Source organism: Melospiza melodia, chromosome 13 (genome assembly GCF_035770615.1).
Source record: "Melospiza melodia melodia isolate bMelMel2 chromosome 13, bMelMel2.pri, whole genome shotgun sequence".
In the NCBI taxonomy this organism is placed as follows: Eukaryota; Metazoa; Chordata; class Aves; order Passeriformes; family Passerellidae; genus Melospiza; species Melospiza melodia.
This window is the reverse complement of record NC_086206.1, coordinates 21,668,818-21,687,972: the sequence shown is the minus strand read 5'-3', so window position 1 is coordinate 21,687,972 and position 19,155 is coordinate 21,668,818. Positions and strand designations below refer to the sequence as shown.

At 55.7% G+C, this 19,155-nt stretch overlaps 1 protein-coding gene across 3 annotated transcripts in view; it reads left to right on the top strand.

The window, feature by feature from the left end:
* Positions 1–19,155, top strand: part of ANKRD11 (ankyrin repeat domain containing 11) — a 127,022-nt gene that overhangs the window by 90,013 nt on the left and 17,854 nt on the right. For all 3 annotated transcript variants that reach the window (XM_063168207.1, XM_063168208.1, XM_063168209.1), the window contains exons 3-4: positions 4,777–4,921; positions 11,794–11,932. In XM_063168207.1, coding sequence (XP_063024277.1) covers positions 4,835–4,921; positions 11,794–11,932 — 226 coding nt within the window. In that variant the 5' untranslated portion in view covers positions 4,777–4,834. The remainder of the gene's footprint in view (positions 1–4,776; positions 4,922–11,793; positions 11,933–19,155) is intronic.

Below are 19,155 nucleotides of genomic sequence, written 5' to 3'. Positions count from 1 at the left end.
AGGTGACAGGCCCCCGGGGTGAGGACATGGTGGAGCTGTGAGAGCAGGGTGGGCCCAGCTGTGACACAGGTGACAGTGCTGCCCCACCGACCGCCCTCCAGGGAGCTCCATCCTCCTGGGTTTGAGTTCTGGCTCTGGGAATCAACACCTCACACTGCTCTATCTCAGTAATAGCTGATCTTTGTGATTACCCATGTCAGGTGCTGGGGAAACCACCTGTGTTTGCTGGGCAGGTGTGCAGGGCTCCTGCTGCTCCAGCCGTGTGTACTCACCGTGGAAAGCCGTGGACTTTGCTCTTCCGGAGCTGATCTGGAGCACAAAGAGCAATTGTTCCTTGTTCCCCAAGCTGCACTCCTGCTGCTGCTCACAGGCAGGACTGACCGTGCCTCGTGTGGGCCAGGCAGGTGGGGGATTGCCTGGTGCAGGGCAGCGGTGGAGCAGCCTGAGCACGCAGCAGGGCTGGGCTGAGGCTGGGACAGTTTTCAGAAGCTGTGGCTGCCTCACCCCTGGAAGTGTTGGGCAGGGATTGGAGCAACTTGCTGCAGTGGAAGGTGTCCCTGCCCATGGCAGGGGTGGAAAGGGATGAGCTTTGAGGTCACTTCCAACCTAAACCGTTCTGGGATTCAGTGGTTCTGTGTGTTGAAGGACATCAGCTCTTGGTTTTTTGCCTTTGCTTTCCAGAACTGGGGGACAAGTGTCAAGTTGTGGGTGTGAGTTATTAATTTAAGGCAATTTTCAGAGATTTAAGACAGCATCCTTAAAAGGAGACTGAAGTATTGAAATTTTCGTTTTTCACAGGCTTGTTCCTATTCCAACCTTTTCAGACCAAACAAATGTGTTGGATCTGTGCAAATAATGTCTGGGGCTCTAATTGCATCGGGGGTTTGCACGGGCAGGAGCCTCCAGCCAGCTCCCTCCGATTCTGGCATTTAAAGAAGGCTCCACAATCTTTTTTACTCCAAGCTGGCGGGGTGCAGGCAGGCTGCAGTGCACAGATCGTGGGCATGAGCTCATTTGTTGTGGCTTCACATTGAATGGCAGGAGTTTGGCTGCTCTGCAGGAGGGCAGGGAAGGAGGGCTGGGTCCAGGAAAGGCTGTCATTCCCCTTGGAGATGCATCTGGAAATGCTCTTTATTCTTTGCTCTGAGAGTGGGGAGGCTGCCCAGAGCAGCTGCCCCATCCCTGGCAGTGCCCAAGGCCAGGCTGGAAGGGCTTGGAGCAGCCTGGGACAGTGGAAGCTGTCCCTGCCCAGGGCACGGATGAGGATGTTGGGGTGCTGCTCACTGGTTCCATGGAGCAGGAGGGGCAGGGATGGGGAGTTAAATGTCCCTAGGGTTGGTTAATGAGGAGCTCTCTCCTGTCAAGCCCAGAGTTGTCTGGCAGGGCTGGAGTCTGTCTGTGGGCTTTGTCCTTGTTCCTTGTCCCCGTCCCAGTTTGCCCGTGTCCTTCACTGGGAGCAGTCCTGGCTGATGGGTGCCACAGCTCCCACGCTGCCTCCTGGCTGCCCACATGGCCTGGGGTTGGGGCCAGCAGTGCTTTCATCCTCCTCCTCCTCCTCTTCCTCCTCCCTCCAAGGGGCAGAGGACACCCCCTTCCCTTCCATCCCTTTCAGGACCTTTTGAGGTCCTTCACAGACATATTTGGTCTCAGTGTGTGGCTTGGACTTGCCACACACTATGCCCTGGGCAAAATAAAAACCATTTTCCACTGTTTCCTTGGCCCAGTGAGGGGCCAGGGGACGATGGTGGGTGGGTGGGTGTGGCTGGGGCTGGCTCTGCAGAGCCCTGCCATTCATTCCCAGCCTCATTCCTCATGGCTCCAGCCGTGCTCCTGATGGTGTTCCAGAGTCCTGTTCCTCCATCCTCTGGGAGGGTGCTCGGGGTGCCCTGGGGGCTGGGACCCCCACCCAGGCTCCAGTCCAGAGCAGGGTGGCCGGGCTGGGTGTCAGCCCTGCTCTCCCAGCTGGCCATGCTCCATGGGCTGGGACCACCACAGCCTTCCCTGCTGGCTCCAGCCATCCTGGAACAGCAGGAGCTGCCATTCCCAGCCCAGTCCATGCAGGGCAGGCTCCCCCTCTCTGTTTGCCAGGGGGCTGAGTGGGACCCAGCCTGTCCAGCAGCAGGGTCTGGGGGCCTGCTGTGCACCGGGCTGGCCCCTGGCCAGGGGTAAACAGCTCCTTTGTTTTCCTGGAGAAGTACGAGGGATTATATTCTGTTGAGCTCACTCGGTCTCCCACTTGCTATTGTGCAGCCACATGTAATGGGCTGCTCCGAGGAGCCGAGTTAATTGTTTGTGAAATAGGAAGGGTGCTGCTTGTCTCCTGCAGGGAGGTGAGCTTGAGAGGGGCATCCTGGAAAGGGGGTGGCTCATCCAGCTCCTAAACCAGGAGGGATTGAAGCCAGATTGTGGTTCTGCAGCCCTAGATTCGCCACTCTGCAAATGCTGTCTCGAGCTGGGAATCTGTGCCTCCCCTCTGACTCTTATTAAACGTGCTTAAAAATGAAACGAACTTATTAAACGTGCTTAAAAATGAAAGGAAGGCAGCGTCGTTGTCGGTAATTGTTGTGCAAATGTGATACTCCCTGCAAGCTGTGGAACAGGCCAGGGCTGTGTTTACCCGGAGAGGCAGCCGGCTTTCCAAGTGTAATGAGTCAGCTCTGCGAACAGAAGGGGCGCAGAATTAATCTGGCATCCGTCTGGCCTTTTCTCAGTTAAACAGGTTTTGGAAGCTCCACGTGAATAGGTGCCTACCCTGGTACAAGCAGCCACAGAGGCTTGGGAGTGGGCACGGCTTTTTTGGGAATCCATTGGCAGTGAGGATCCCGGGGCAGTGATGTGGGGCTGGGTTTGGGAGCAGAGCGTGGCTGGTCCCACCATCAGCAGAGGTGAGGCTGCTTGGGTTTAATATCCAATTTATTTAATATAAATAAATTTCCCTCGCCCAGCACTTCATCTGAATTTCCACCTCTCAGATTTGCAGTGAATATTGAAGGGAATATTGTCCCCTGCTCCTGCCTCCTCCCAGGCACACGCTCCTGTCTCCTCTGCACCTTAATGAGCCCCTGTAAGAGAAACCGAGGGGAAATAATTCTGACATGTTCCCAGCTGGCTAATGATGCCTGGCAGAGGGAGATTGCTGGGGCTGGGCATGGCTGCAGGGACCCAGTGTGGATGTGGAGGAGACCCTGTGGGCTCTGCTGGGCTGTCCCAAAGCTCAGCTGTCCCTGTGTTGAGCAAGCGGACACAAGGAGGTGTTTTCTCAGTTCCCAAAGTTTTGTTCCTAAATACAGGATGTGAAATATGGGATAAAAACCTTCCCACAGCCAGGCAGAGGAGCTGGGCTGGAGAATCAGCTGCCTCGGGAAGCAAAGTCTCCTGCTGGAAACCCCAGCACTGTCTGTGCCTGGTGCTTTGGTCTGGGAATTTGTGCTGCTTCACACAAATTTGGCTGGGCTGGGGCCTCTGAACCACCTTTAAAAACAAAACAAAAAAAAACCAACCCAAAGTGTCCCAAGGCCTCTGAGGCGTAAATGGAACAGAAATTTTGAAGGGATTTCCAGAGCACTTGTAAATACAAGACTTCTGTCTCTCCTCTCTAAGAATTCCCATCTCCCTGGACAATTTGCTGCAGTTGTAGCTCTGCAGAGCTGCTGCTGTAGATGGTAAATGGTGCAATTCAGAGCTGGCAGGTGACACTTACGTTGGGAGAAGTTCCTGTCTGTGCCACTCCAGCCTCAGGCCAGGAGCCCAGTTGCTGTTGGGGGGTCACTCCTCGCAGATACCCCACTGCACTGATGCTCTCCAGCCTCTGGTGTGGGGAGAGGAGATGTTCCTGTTCACCTGAGAGGGCTGTGCCTGCAGCTGGTGTTCTGAGCCCTGCTCCAGCTGTATTTCACATGGCACTTGTCTTCCCAGCCCTGTAACCAGGCAACCCAGGAGGAGCAGGAGCTTTGTCCTCTCCAGGTTGGCTTTGCCAGGCCAAGGTGCAGGGCAGGGTGAGGAGCCTGGAACACTGAGCCCTCCGTGCTCCCTGCTCCTGCCTCACAATGGCAGCACGTTCACAAAGTGCATCTTTAATGGAGGGTTTGTAATTTGTTTGGTTCTGCAGGTGTGTCTGGGAATTCAGTGTGGCAAACTGGGGTGCAGGGCTGTCGTGACACACTGCAGCAGGCTGTGTGTGCCCTCGGGGTGATGCTGTGCATGAAGAGCAGCAGGGCTGTTGATCTTTGGTGGGATTTGATCCCTTCTGGGCTGTTCCTTGCATAGGAAACAAGCTGTGTCTGGAGCTGCAGGATCCACTTTGGAGTTGGCCTCTTCTCCCAGAAACAAGTGATAGGATGAGAGGAACCAGCCTCAGGCTGTGCCAGGGGAGGTCCAGGTTGGACACCAGGAGGAATTTCTTCATGGCAGGGGTTGTCAGGCATTGGAAGGGTCTGCCTGGGGAGATGGCAGAGTTCTCGTGCCTGGAGGTGTCATCCAAGGAAGGCCTGGACGTGGCACTGAGTGCTCTGGGCTGGTTTCAGGCTGGGACTGGGCACAGGTTGGACTCAGTGCTCTGGGAGCTCTTTTCCAGGCTGTGATTCCTTGCAGCACCTCTGTTGCTCTCTGGGTAGGTGGCAGGAGCCTGACACCTCATTCATTTTCCTCGTTTGAGGGTGCTCAGCCGTGCTGGTGTTGCCATGCAGGGGTTGGGAGGGGGTTTTTTATCCTTGTTTTTCCCCCCACCATGGAGAGGCCCTCTGAGATGTCTGACCTCCCTTCTCCTCTCTCCTGCAGACGGTTGATGATGAGGCGATGGCAGCATAAATGAAGATCAAGTAAGGAAGGCAGAACGATGCCCAAGGGTGGGTGTTCTAAAACACCACAGTCAGAAGATTTCTCTCTCAGCAACGACATGGTGGAGAAACAAACGGGGAAAAAGGTAAAGTGTCTGGGCCACCTGCCCTCCTTTGGGTGCTGCTCTTTGAGCTGGAGCTGTGAGGCCATGGCATTGTTTGACATGGCTGGAGCTTTCCCTGGCTCTTTCCTGGGCATTTACACTGGTGTGCTGGTGCTCTGCCAGCTGATGGGGTTGGGTTTGTTCCCCTGTGGCTGCAATCCTTCCCAGGAATTGCTGTGCTCCCCTGGGCCCGAGTCACCTGAGCAGCAGGGGCTGCTTTGCAAGATTCTCTTTTCCAAGTTCTGTGTGTTTTTAGGGGTTTCTGCACTCAGCTGTGGAGAGCTGAGTGATGTGGTGATGGTGCAAGTGCGTGCTGGGTGAGGGAGGAGCTCCAGGAAATCCAGGTCCTTGTCAGCACGGCTGCTCTGGCTTTCCCAGCAGCACTGCTGCACCAGGCCTGGGAGCTGCTCTGCTGAAATTGCTGCTCTGAGAGTTGGTCTGAGGTGGTGTCTGGTTTATGGCATGGCTTAGGTGAAACTGCTGAGATGAAATCTGAGTTTGAGGGTAAATACCTCCACACTTCTCCTCTTCATCCCATTTTGCTTCAAGCATGAGACCAGTCTGCTCTCATTCAGCTTTCTCCCCCCTTCTCAGTATCAGTGATTTCCAGTCAATAGCTGTGCAGAAAGCTGTGCAAATGTTACCTTGAAATAAACATGAAAACCTACATCTACTGAATTCTGATAAGGAACAAATCCCAACCACTTCCCTTTCATCTCCCTGCTCCAGTTTCTGGGCATTCCCCTGGGAGTTTCTGCCCGGGAGCTGAAGCTGAGCATGGAGAGCCCCAGCTCCGTCACTTCCCCTGCAATCCCACCCCGGTGATGGCAGTAACTCCTTCTATGACCGAGTTCGTGTTAGTGACAAAATGAGAAACATACAAAATAACCAGCAGGAAAATCCAGCGGGGTTTGGTTATGGAGCACCTTGGTGGCATCTGCCCCATCCTCTGTGTGTCAGTGCAGGTGCAGGAGTGCTGTGGGGCTCTGGGAGGGGCAGATCTGGGCTCAGGGATGTTGGAGGGGGAGCAGCTGCCCAGCAGCATCGGGGAGGTGCCAGCCTTTGCCCTGGCAGAGCAGGCAGTGCCCAGCAGTGCAGGGTTTGTAAATACAGGGTAAGAGGCTTAATGCTGGCGCAGGTGCTCGGGGAGGAGAGGCTCAGTTGGAATATGAATCAGCTCCCATTTTATGCCGTGCAGCTCGGAGCCGTGTGTTATTTACAGAGCAGGTTTGGCGAGCGGCGCGGGGCTCGCCGGGAAGCGCAGTTGTCTCCTGCTGGCCAAATAACTGGGCCACAATTCTGCTCCCTTCCAAGTGCCACCGAGGGGACAGGGCAGGGCTGCTGCTCCCTCGCTTCTGCCTTTTTCACAGGCCCTTGTCCTGCAGGGGCTGAGCTGAGCTCAGCCTGAGTGGCTTTTGCCCTGTTTGTGTTTCTGGTTAATTCTGAGGCTGAGCTGGAGCAGTGACTCAGGGGAAGAGCACTTGGACCTCCTCCCTGCAGACGCCGTTGTACCTGCCTGTCAGCAAGCGCTGCCTCGCGTTTATCTTGCCTTTGTCAACACGTTCAAAGGCCCGAGCTGGGACTTGGCACAGCTTCCCTGGCAGGCTGAGAGGGAGGGCAGAGCCCGGGTCAGGCTCGGGGACCCGCCGTGGGCACGGGGAGAGCGTGGCAAAGTGATGCCAGCCAAGCGTTCTCCTCTTAATGGCACCTTAGGATCAGTGGTTGGTTTAGCATTAAACAGCCTTTACCTGCCTGGGCTCTGCAGCTCTGGCAGATGGAGGGGGGTCCTGGTGCTGCACTGGGCTGAGTACCACAGGGGACAGGGGGGCTGGCCTTGAGCTGAACAAGAGCAGGTGTAGATGGAATATTGGCAAGGAATTCTTCCCTGTGAGGGTGCTGAGGCCTTGGCACAGGGTGCCCAGAGAAGCTGTGGCTGCCCCTGGATCGCTGCGACTGTCCCAGGCCAGGCTGGATGGGGCTTGGAGCAACCTGGGCTAGTGGAAGGTGTCCCTGCCATGGCAGGAGGTGGAACCAGAGGAGTTTTGAGGTCCCTTCCCACCCAGACCATTCCAAAATTCTGTGCTCACCAGCTTATTCTGTGATCCCCAGCTTTTGCACCTGAGTTCCATGCTCCATCATGTAACCAGGCTCCCAGGGGAGCTGTCCTGCCCCGAGGGCTCCTGCTTGGAGGAGCAGCTGTGCTGTGTCCTGTGTGCTGCAGCAGAGCTCCTTAAAGGAGGGCACCCCTGGCTCTCTGCTCCCTGCCCCTCCACGGGAGGGCCTTAGGAACCAGTGGGATGCAGCCCTGAGAGGGAGGAGGATTAAAGAGCCTGTCTGAGGGGTTGGGTGCTCCGTTGGGTGAGGAGCTGTTTCTCCCAGGGTTACTGGAGCCCTTATAAGGCTGCACAAGCCTGCCCGGGGCGGGCACTGGCAGCCCCCGAGCTCCTCCTGCTCCCTTCAGCCTGGAGGTTTTGTAAAAATCTGCATGCCATATATGAGTAATTCTCCTTTCTGGTCTAGATCCACAGATCCCCGTAGCAGGAGGAGATTACTCATGGCTGAGGCAGAGCAGAGCACCACAGCAAGGGTTATATCAGTTGTCAGAAGCATTTCCTGGAGGGCCTGGCCTGGCTGCGTGGTTACACCGTGTGCTCAGCACAGCCTTTGCCTCTTTATGGGGAAATGCTCCCTCTTGCACAGTCAAAACTGCATTTTTGCTGCAGTGAGCACCAAGCAGAACAGCACTTACCCCGGTTTTTGCTTGTAGGAGCTGGCAGAGGTCAAAAAAATGGAGGTTTTTCTCCTTCCCCTTCTCCCCTTTTCAGGAAAAGGAACATGGTCCTTATTTTTTGGTTCTTCGTGACTCTGTTGTGCTGTCAGGGCTTTCCAGACCGGATGAGTGAGTGCTGGGCTCTGTGTCCAGCACAGAGTCACCCACTGGGGTGTGAACCCTGCAGGGGTGTCTGGGTGACTGAAGAGATGACATTTCAGTGAAGTTAATCAGCCTGTGCTCATCACTGGCTCACATTTCTTACAAACTTGGGTGCCTGAGGCTCACAGGGATGGGGCTTCAGCTCCAGTCACCTCCATGTTTCATTGCAGCATTGATAACAACACAAATTCAAACTTTCTGGCATTCTGTGTGTGCTTGTGTTGTGCTCTGGCTTTGGGAAGGCTTCGAGGGGCCCGGATTTAGGGAATTGTTTGGTTTTCACCACATCCAGTTGCTTTCTGGGTAAAACTGAGTCCATTCCTTTCTGTGGTACAGGGTGGGAACCTTCTGCAGAGCCAGTGGTGCAGGGAAAGTCCCTCTGTGGCAGCATTTGCCCAGTGCAGCGTGGGCTGTTTGCCCACAGCAGGAGTCTGACGTGGGCATGGCCTGGGGCACCGGCCTTGGAGCCCTCCTGGGCCTCTCCTGCCAGGCTGCCCGGGCTGGTTTTGCTCATTGCTGCCTAATTTTTACTGACATCACAACCTGAAATGCTGGGAGCCCATTTTGGAGAACAAAGGGCTTTGGGGATTTCCATGGCTGGCAGTGCAAGTCTCTGCATAAGCACTGGGCTGCGAGTCAGGCTCTGTCTGAGCAGGGTGACGGGGCTGGAAATACAGATTTCTTTGCGTGGCTTTGTAAATCATACAATCATGGGCTGGTTTGGGTTGGAAGGGACCTTATAAAGCTCATCTTTGAGGTTGCTCAGAGCCCCATCTCAATGGCTCTGTCTGGCAGAAATCTGCATCAGAAAACCCCGCAGGATTGTTTTTGCTCTGAGGACTGGCCTCTGGCCAGGCTGTGTGTCACAAGTGCCCTGAGCAGATTGCCATCAGGGTCTGTGGTGCTGATGGGAGAAGCCCTTCCATCCCCACCCTGCAGCATCTCACCCTGGGTGGCTGCTGGGGCCGGTTCCTGGTGGGTTTGTGTTCCAACCACAGCAGCTGAGAGCAGCTTGTGGTGCATCGTTTCACTTTTGCAAGAGGAGCTCAAGGTGGGTTGTTACTCATACAGTAACTCTCCTGCAAGTGTGATGTGGCAGGAGGGGATTTTTTCTGCACTCCCAGCTGCTCACTGCCCTTTGCCAAAGCAGCTTTTAACAACACCTGCAAAGGGGAGTTTGCTGCTGCTGAGTTCTCAACTCTTCCCCGTCCCCAAACTCCTGTCCTGGCCTTGGAGAGCCCCAGCTCTTACACAGGGCTGTTCATACAGGTTTCTCTGCAGTGTTGAGGCCAGGCTGGATGGGGCTCTGAGCAGCCTGATCTAGTGGAAGGTGTCTCTGCCCATGGCAAAAAGGGTTGGGATGAGATAAGCTTTGAGGTCTCTTCCAAGCCAAACCATTCCAGGATTTTGTGATTCTAATTTGGATTTGTTCCATCTGTGAAACCTGATTCCAGTGAGTCTGAGCTTACTTTAAACATGAGAAGGCCTAAAAATGAAACCAGGTTTTACTCGAGTAAAGGACGACATTCTTCATTACAGAATTGGAAATAATTAGGGAAGTAAAGCTTAAAATAAGAAAAGGAAAACTTTCAGGAGTTGAACTCTCCAGCTGCCTTGATGTTCCACCCAGTGCTGCAGGCAGCCCCAGCAGGTCTCTGCTTTCCAGGGGGAAGCAAAGTCTGGATCTTCCTTGCTCCAATTAGTAGGAAAGGTTACGGTGCTGCTGCTGTGGGAATGGATCTTCAAAGCGGCGCTGCCGTGGCTGCCTGGTGCAGGATTGTGCTGAGCTGGCTGCAGCAGCAGCTCCAGCCTTGGGGTGCATGCAGAGGGAGCTCTGCCCAGGCCTGCCCAGCACCAGGATTCACGTGGGCACTGCCAGGGCCACGCTGGGCTCCCCTCTGCTCTCACAGGGTTTGTTCATGGCTCCTCTGCTCTGCCTCTCCTCCCACTGGGAGATTTTAGCAACCTGGCTTTAAACTAACCAAGGGGAGGGTTAGATGGGATATTGGGAAAGAATCTTGCCCTGTGAGGATGGGGAGGTCCTGGCACAGGTGCCCAGAGCAGCTGTGGCTGCCCCTGGATCCCTGAAGTGCCCAAGGCCATGTTGGACAGGGTTTGGATCACCCTGGGATAGTGGAAGGTGCCCCTGCCCAGGACAGGGCTTGGAACACAATGAACTTTGAGGTCCCTTCCAACCCAAACAATTCCATGATTCAGACTTCTGGAATGAGCTGTATTTTTACCTGTCCTACCCTTTTTTTCACTCCTGAGTGAGTGCACGGAGATCCCAGGCAGCATTAATCCAGCAGAAAACCCACCTGTGTGTCTGAGAGCATCACTGAGATGCTTCTTGAACTCTGACAGCCTTGGTGCCCTGACTGCTTCACCCTGGAGGAACCTCAGAGACTCCTGTCTGAAGTGTTCAGAGATGCCTTTTATGCAGGTAGATGTAAGGAAAAGTTCAGACTGTGAATGGCCACTCTGGAAAAAAGTGCATTATTTATTTGGTGGCTTTTTTTTCAGGCAATATACACATTTTACTTTATTCCTTTGATAAAATATTTCATAGAATTGTAGAACTAGGACAGAGCAGGGTACCTGCTCACAACATGACATTCCTGGCAGCTGATGGAAGCCCTCTGCCCTCACTGCCACCTCAGAGCAGTAGAAGTGGCATCATTTTTTAGTTTGAACTATTTTTGTTCACCTCGGAAAGCATAAAAAGCAAAAGCTTTTCAATCGGGAGGGCTGGGAGGAAATGCTGGAGTGTTTATTTTGGCTGTGGGGCTCTGTCCCGTGGCTGCAGGGCCGTGCTCTCCAGCAGGGCTGGCCTCGCTGGGGCTCCGAGCGTGCCTTGGCTGTCTCCCACCACACAGCCCTGTCGGGCAGGTTTGTTTCTCTGGCTTTACCAAAAAAGGGATTCCCCAGCCCATTTCCTTCATCCCCTGGGGCAGCTCAGGGGCTGCTCTCTCCTCTGTGGGTGAGCTCTGGCTGCAGACAGGCACGGAAAGGGGAAGGAGCGGCGCACACGGTGACAGTGACACCGCGGTCCTGTGACTGCTGCCACTGGGGCACCTACCAGGGCCAGGCTGAGGGACTGTGCCTCTCTAAACAAGGGAGTGCTCTAGGCTGGCTCCTCTGAGCTTCCAGCCAGCTCTGGCATGATTCTGTGTGCTGAGGTTCTTGTGTTTAATCTCACTCTGCCTCTCAAGCACAGAGTCTGGGTTTTGCTGGGTTGTTGAAATCAGGTCTGTGACAAAGCTGCTTGTGCTGCCCTTGTTGTTCAGGCAGGGGCACAGTGGTCAGTCCAGAACTGCTCACTTTAAATAATCCTGTTCCTCACATACAAAAACACAGGGCATGACCTGGGGCTGTGCATTCCTGGCACACTGGGCTCCTGGAGTTTGAGCTGGGAACCAGCTCTCCCTGGTCAGGTGAAAAATCTCACCTGTCTCAGTTTCTGTAACTTTTGTTTGGGATGTTCATTCAAAATCTCTCCCTGCTTTTGAGCAGTTCACAGCATTTCTTCTTCGTATTATAATCCAAACCAGCCCAAGCAAGCAGGACTGGTACAAAGCAGGAACGGGTCTTTCTTGTAGTGTGGTTGCATTTGGAAATCCTGAGATTCCCCCATCCCAGTCTGCCTTCCCTCTGTGCCCGCAGCTGTGTGCATCCTCAGCCTCACACAAAGGGTTGGCTTTGTTTTTCACAAGAATTGGTTGGAATTTGGCACACATAGCAGCCTTGATGGGCCTGGCTCTTCTCTGGTGCTGGTAGAGCTTTGTGTCTTGGTGGAGGCTGCCTTGGCAAACCCACAGCAGAAAGGGAAGGCATGTTCTGTGAGGCTTGTGCAGGACTGGGGGAATCAGGTGAGCACAGTGTGGAGGAGGCTCTTGTTGACCCGGGTCTCTTTTCTTTGCAGGATAAAGATAAAGTTTCTCTAACCAAGACTCCAAAGTTGGACCGGAGCGATGGCGGCAAAGAGGTGAAAGAGCGAGCGACCAAACGCAAGCTGCCTTTCACTGTCGGAACCAATGGAGATCAAAAGGACTCGGACACAGGTACAGCAATGCCTCATCCCACCCTCAAACCCCGGCTGCTGGGGGGCACACAGGCTCCAGAGTGCAGCCAGTCCACAGGGAAATGCTGCACCAAATTCCCTGTGGTTTTTAATTGAAGGAAGAGGCACATGGACAAGGGGCTGGAGAGCTGCTCTGCTCCACATGTGCACATCTGTTCTTAGTGATATTTGTAGGTGGACAAAGCCATGGCTGTGTCAGGAGATCCCCCCTTCCTTCAGCTCTTGTCTGTTCTCCTTGTTTCTGATTACCCCAGTTCAGGAACTGTGGCTGGGACAAGCCATGGAGCAGGGCCTGCTTGTGAGAACTTGGAAAACAAGGGACTAAAGCTGAGTAGTCTTCAAAAGAAAATCAGCAAGTAGAATCTGGTCAAGCAGGTCAGTCTTGTAGCAGAAGAGTGGCTGGTGCATGAGGCTCCTGGATGGGCTGTTGGATTTGTTAGCAGTTGGGAAGAGCTGTCACAAAGCTTTGAGCATGGAGAAAATGGTATTGTTTGGTTGTAAGGGGCTGAGCTGTGGATTTCTGGGCAGAGGTTTGTGTGGGTCCTTACTGTACATCCCTAAGAAATGTGCATTTGGAAATGGTTGTGATAAAGCTCAGTGGTTGTGTAAAGAGATAAAAGGGGCTAAAAGTTGGGGACGTGCTGGCAAACGGCCCAAGGGCTGTGTTTGGTGGTGCTGTGTGTGGGGTGAGCCTGGCAGGTGGCCTGACGTGGGATGTGTCTCCTCTGCTTCAGGAGCCAGGAGGGCACACTGGGAGGGCCAGGAGTGCCAGTGCAGCAGTGAGGGCTGTTCCAGGGGCAGGACACTGGTGGTGACATGTCCTGAGGGTGGCCCAGGGTCTCCATGGGTTTGTGTTCCTGAACTCCCTGTCTGGGGACAGAGTTTCCAAACGTTCATCAGTTCTCTTCAATGTGTTGGCCATTGGCAAGGTTTTGTGTTGCTGTGGTGTCTCCTTAGGGTGTGCCTGGGGCCAGGCAGAGCTGGTGAAGCAGAGCTGGAGCTGCTCTTTGTCAAGGGTGTTTGTGCCACATTCAGTGCTGGGCTGGGAGTTGAAGCCCACACTCGCTGCAGGGCTGTCTGACCCTCGTGACAGCTGGAATGTCACGACAGGGATCTGCTTTTCCCAGGGCTCCAGGCTCTCTCTGGCTGCAGAGATGTTGGAAATGTTTGCACTGGCAGCAGTGAGAAGGAAACCAAATGCAGAGGAGAGCAGAGAGAGCTGCTGGGAGAGGCTGTGGCTGCTGGGTGGGAGCAGCAGCCCATGAGCCCCCCCTGCCCAGGGCTGCCCTGGTACCCCTGTGCTTTTGCAGCTGTGTGGCTCTTATCTCAGACACATCCTCTCCTTCCTCTGCAGAGCTCTTCCTCTTCCTCTCCGCAGCTCATCCTTCCTGGGGAAGTGGGTGAGCTGAGGGGCAGCAGCAGCCCAGCTCCCAGAGGAGACCCAGAGGGGTTCATGGCACCCATTTACAAACAAACTGGGCTCTCACAACCTCTGGGAAGGTGTATGGGAGGTGCAGGCAACCTGTTTTGTGGGGACTGGGGAGGAAGTGACTCAGCCACTGGGTTGGAGATCCCAGCAGCAATCAGTGTGCAGTCAGGCTGGTGCTTAGCAGGAGCCTGTTTCTCATCGCTGTCATCGTTCACTCCAGCAGGAATCAGGTGCTGGAGGTGGGAAAAGACTTAGTGGAGATAGGAGAAGACTTCCTGGCACCTTGCTCTGCTCTTGCACCACCCCATTGCAACTGTGGGGTGTTTCAAGCCTGTGTGGTCCTTGGCCTGGCTCGAGGTAGAGGCAGGTACAGGCGTGTTTGTGGTGCTCAGAAGCTGCACATTCTGGGGTGGAAAGGTGCCCCCAAGTCTGTGCTGGTGCCATCAGTGACACCTGGCTGAGGACACAGGTGTGACACACAGGACAGGCTTTTGTCTGGAGCAGAGGCTGCTGTGTTCCTCATGTTCCTGCAGCAGGGGGACGCTGCTGCTGCTTGCTGTGCTCCTCAGCTCTGCTGCCAGCCCTCAGAGAAGTGGGATTGCACCATCACTGACCCCGGCTGGTTTATGTAACGTGCTCCTGCTTCCCAGGCTGTGTCCATGGGCTGCTGTGTCTGCATGAGGGGGTGTGCCAGGATGTTCCACAGCCATGTGGAATTCAGCTGGAAGGACGTGGGAGCTAGCTGAGCTCTCTCCTTGCCTCTAGTGGGGTATTTTTCTCCTCTTCAAGTGTTTAAACAATAGCGTGGATCCTCATCCTGATGTGTTGCAGTGACTCATTTTCCTTAGCACGGTGTGTGTTGTTTTTTTCCCGGATGGCTGTGGCTCAGCCTTGACGTAGGTGCTCCATAGCTGGGGTGAGGAACATCAGAGGTGGGTTTGTCTCCCATGGAAGGGCAGCACAACCTGCCCAGGCCAGGTGTGGGGCAGCAGCTGCTGCTGCAGGATGGCTGTGGGGTAGATGGGATATTGGGAAGGAATTCCTCCCTGTGAGGGTGCTGAGGGCCTGGCACAGGTGCCCAGAGCAGCTGTGGCTGCCCCTGGATGGGGCAAGGTTGGATAGGGCTTGGAGCACCCTGGGATAGGGGAAGGTGTCCCCCATGGCAGGGGGTGGGACTGGATGGGCTTTGGGGTCCCTTCCCACCCAACCCATTCCAGGATTCTGTGGGCTCCCAGAGGCACTACTGGCCAGCACTGTGCTGAGCCCATGGTTTGGGTACAGTTGGTTCTGAGCTAAATCTTTTAAAATAATCTTCCTCCAAATGGTTTCTAGAGCAACAATTCTGGCTCTCGGGTTCCTCAGAGTTAACTAAATAAACTGTCTTTAGGAAAAAAAAAAAGGCATCGAGCCGTGAGCCTCCAGACTGTGCATGTTACAGCTCCAGCACTGTGGGAGCAGCATCTCTGTGCCTCAGACTTGTCCTCCTTCCCTCTCCTTCCCTAGTGTGGCATCTCCCCACATGCACAGGCGCTGCCCAGAGCCTACGTGCTGCCTGGCAGCCTCTGGACGAGCCCAGCCAGCTCTGCTCCCTCCCAGCAGCGTGCCAGGCTGCCTGCAGCTCCCCGTGCTGGGAGGGGGCTTCAGACCGGCAGCACGGGTGGTTGTGGCGCTCACAAACGCACAGAGCAGCAGCAGGGAGAGGGGAACGCTCCTGCTGGGCAGGCACCTGGCAGCAGAGGTGGGCACGGGCGCTGGCGCAGCGGCGCTGAGCCGCGGCTGAGTCACGGCTGACTCAACGGCACCAGACTGCCGGGCACTCCCCACCTGCCCCGGGCTCTGCTCCGTGGAGCCGCACCAACAGCTCCCTGCTGCACGGGGGGACAGGCAACGCTGCTGGGGAGCAGCTGGGAGGGCACGGAGAGCACAATTCCCTGTGCCCGCTGCTCCTGAGGATGGGTTCCTTAGCTGGATGGCACGCTGTCACTTGAGTCCCTTGGCTCGAGGTGCAGCTGTGGTTTCCAGGCCTTTAGTCATCAGCAGGGAGAGTTGGGGCTCAGTACAAATCTCAGAGCATGCTGAGATAATTTTGGTCTCTGACAGCTCTCCCTGGCAGCTGGGAAGGGCTGAGTGAGGCTGGGTGAAAGCTGGTGGTCCCCAGCAGTGCTGGGAGCCCTGCTCTCTTTGGGGTCCCACTGCCTCCCTGGGTGCCCAGCTCCCTCCCTGTGTGTTCCAGTCCCTCCCTCTTTGTCCAGTTCCCTCCCGGTGTGTCCATCTCCTCCCCTGAGTGCTCTTGGAGGAATAAGGGAGGGAGGAGCCCCACCAGCTCTCCGAGCTGGTCTGTGCATCTCAACCTTCCTGGGCTCCGAGGGCTCTCCTGGTGCCCAGGGCTGATTCCAGGGGCTTGTGGCCGGCCAGGAGGTGCTGTGGTGGACGAGGGCCAGAGTGAATATGGTTGGCAGGAGCTGGCCTTGGAGCTTCAAACTCCTTCTCTCTAATCCCCCGAGGTTGTTACGTGACGCTAATTAGTAGGTTAGAAAATGCTTGATGAATCAGCTGACCCAAACCATCCTCTCCCGGAGCCGGCTGCTGCTTGCCTAATGCTGGAGTGTTTGGAGTGACACGGCATGGGAACGGGCTCGTTAGTCCCAGCTCAGCCAGGCTGGCCAGGGGATCCGTGAGAAGCAAATTGCTGCCTTATTAAAAAGGGCATCTGCAGCCCACAGTGGTGTTTGTGCCGCTCCCTGGGCCGGGCTGGCTCCGGTGTGTGCAGCTGGGGCTCGCAGGGGCTGCGCTGCAGCGGGGCTTTCTTTGCCTGTGTCATTTCAGTCCTTTTACTAAAATAGTAAGAAACTGTTCTCACCTAGCAACCAGGGAGAGAGTGAATGTCAGAGCTTCTCCCTTCCTCGCTGGGCTCCATAATGCCGGTACAGTGTGCAGAGCCTGGCACACAGCAGCCTTCAGATCACCCTGAGAAACTCCCCGTGTGCAGCAGCCATCTGGGGAGGGCTGCGCAGAAAACCAGGTCGTTTTATGATGGGAGCTGCCATAAATCTCCCTCCTCCCCCCTCATCACCTCCTTAACATGCAGAGGGAGAGGTTGCAGTGTGCTGTGTCTCTGTGAACCAAAAATCTATCAATGATGGCTTTTTCCTTAATACAAGAGCTTTTATCAGCGCTGTCTGCAGAGTGTCCTGGCCCCAGCTCCGGGAGGGGAGGGCTGGCCAGAGCCTTCCTCCCCCGTCCTCCCTCCTCCAGCTCTTTCTATTTCGTGGGAAATGAACGGTCTGGACTTGAAAATTGATCTTGCTCTGAATAACTCACTCTTAACATGGAGATTGTTGTTTGTGATGAAGCCTCTGGGTTGCTCTCACAGCACGTTGGGAGCCAGTGGCCGTTCTGTGAAGGAGCTGCTTTTACACATCAGGGCACAGCTGTGGGGTCTGGCCCACAAGGGTAGGGAGAGCACCTGGATTTGGACCACAGGCTGTCACACAGCATTAAACCCCTCTAGTCAAATTGTGTTTTAAAATACTGCAGCCAGTGGGGGTGGCCCTGCAGATCCTCATCCCCAGGGAGCCCAGCTGAGCGCTGGGGATGGTGGGCTCAGCTGCACACTGACATGGTTATAAAGGGGCTTGTTCCTCCTGCTGGCACCTTTTCTCTGCTCCTGACTCACAGCCAAGGTCTCCACCATCCTTTCCAGCAGTGTGGGATGAAGCTCTGGCTCTGGTTCTCCATCCTTCAGGTGGGAACGAGCTCCCCACTCTATGAGTGCAGCTCAGGGTGCCTTCTGTCAAGGCAGACCTTGCTTTTCCTCTTGTTTTCCTTTGTGGCACTAGATTGATAAACCAGATCAGCTCCTGGCTGTGCCTCTGATCCATTGTGTGCAGTGTGCCCATGATCTCCTGGTGCCACAGTGTCCCCCCAGCCGTGTTCTCTGCATTCCAGGGCTCTCCTGCTCACCTCCTCACTGAGCTCTTCACCACTGAGCGCTCTGGCCTGTCCTGCTGCCCTCTCTTGTTTGTCCACCTGTGCCATGGCGCTGCTTCTGCCACCTCCAGCCTTCCCTCAGCCTGCTTGTCCTTCAGTTCTGGAGCGCCCCAGAGCCTTGGCACTGGTGGGACCGTGCTGCTGTCAGCCTTTCCCTCCTGAGCCAGGGGCCCACATTGCAGGTGCCCTGTGAGCCTGGGAGTGCATCCTCAGGGCTGGCCCTGCTCTGCCCTGCTCTGAGCCAGCGTGCTCCAGAAGGTTTCCTGCCCTGCAAGCTGTGCAGCAGGAATGAGTCACAGTTACGCAGGCCGGCCGGGCTGGGGGAGCGAGCGCAGCCCGCCTGCTCTCCCAGGGGTGCAGTGCAGTCTCTGTTGCTGTCTGAGCCGCTCTAATTTATTCCTATTGATCTCTGGTGGTGCTGGCTGGGCTCAGCAGCGCCTGCCGAGCCCCTCTGGCCGCTGGGGCGGCACTCGGCGTGGCCGAGGCGCTCGGCACGAGCTGCTGCTGCTTTGGAGCTGGTATTTTTCCTCAGGGTTCCACCTCCCGTGCGTGTGTTGTCATGCCGAGCAGCAGGAGCAGATGCTTTCTGCGTTACAGGGTGTGCTGTGTGCGTGGGGAGCGAGGGGCCGCGTGGCTCTGGCGTCCCCACGACGTGCCAGAGTCACACCGTGTGTGGAGAAACCTCTGAGAGGTTTTCCATCACCGCCCTGCTCTCCTCCTGCCCCTCTGTGTTGCAGCTGGGGCTGGGTTCAGCCTGTGTCTGCACACAGAGCCAGCCCAGCAGCTCTGAATCCCTCTCAATCAGCCCTGGGATCCCTATGGAGCTGCCGAGGCACTTCCAGCAGCCCTGGGTTTGTGCTCCCTATTGCAGCACTGCCCGGAGTCTCGTGTGGGCATCAGAACCACCCTCTGGGTGCTGCTCAAACCCTTTGTCCTGGGAGTCTGCTCCTGCTCAGCCTTGGCAGCCTCTGGGGCTCGGTGTGGTGGAGGGCAGGAGCAGCTCCCAGCTCAGCTCCTGCTTTCCCCTTTAAGCCGCGCACGCGGTTCCTGCTGGCGTCAGCACGAGGGAAGAGCCGAGCAGGATCCCCGAATTAAACCAGGGCTGCTGCTCGGGAGCTTTGCAGAAGGGCTGAAGCAAGCAGCAAACAAGCTGCTTTAAAAATAGCTGCATGGAGGTGTGGCTCATCCTGGGCTCACAGAGCATCCGTGGGCTGCCGTGGTCTTCTCCCGCTGGGATCTGTGTGCACGGTCCGGCTGCCGGCACTGAGGGCTGCCTGCTTGCACAGTGCCACTGGGTTTGTGCTTGCTGAAGGGGTTTCAGTGTCAAATAAGCTTTTTTTCTGTCAGCCAAGGTGGGTAACAGTGGGAGAGTTTCTCTCCAGTCTCTCTGTGTTGCTGCAAGATGTTCCAGAGGCGCAGTTATTTGGAGGCACAGGAGCAGCCTGCAGGAGCCAGCAGGCTGAGATCTCTGTGCAGGGACACCTTTAAATCTGCTGCAAATCTGATTCTGAGGAAAATCCTATGGGCTGAAATAACACATGTGCAGCTCTGTGAGCCTGGGACCAGCCAGCCCAGTGCCAGGCTCTCACCCTGCTGAGGCTCAGCATGGGAAGTGGATGATGGCAGCAGCTCTGGCTCCATCCTCTGCTTACATCTCAGATTAAGGATCTTGCTTTTGTGGTCCCTCCACATTGCCTGAGGATTGTGCCAGGCAGGGAGCCGGGGGCTGCCACGCTGCCCATGCCATGGAGCCATAGAATCACAGACTCGTGGCATGGTTTGGG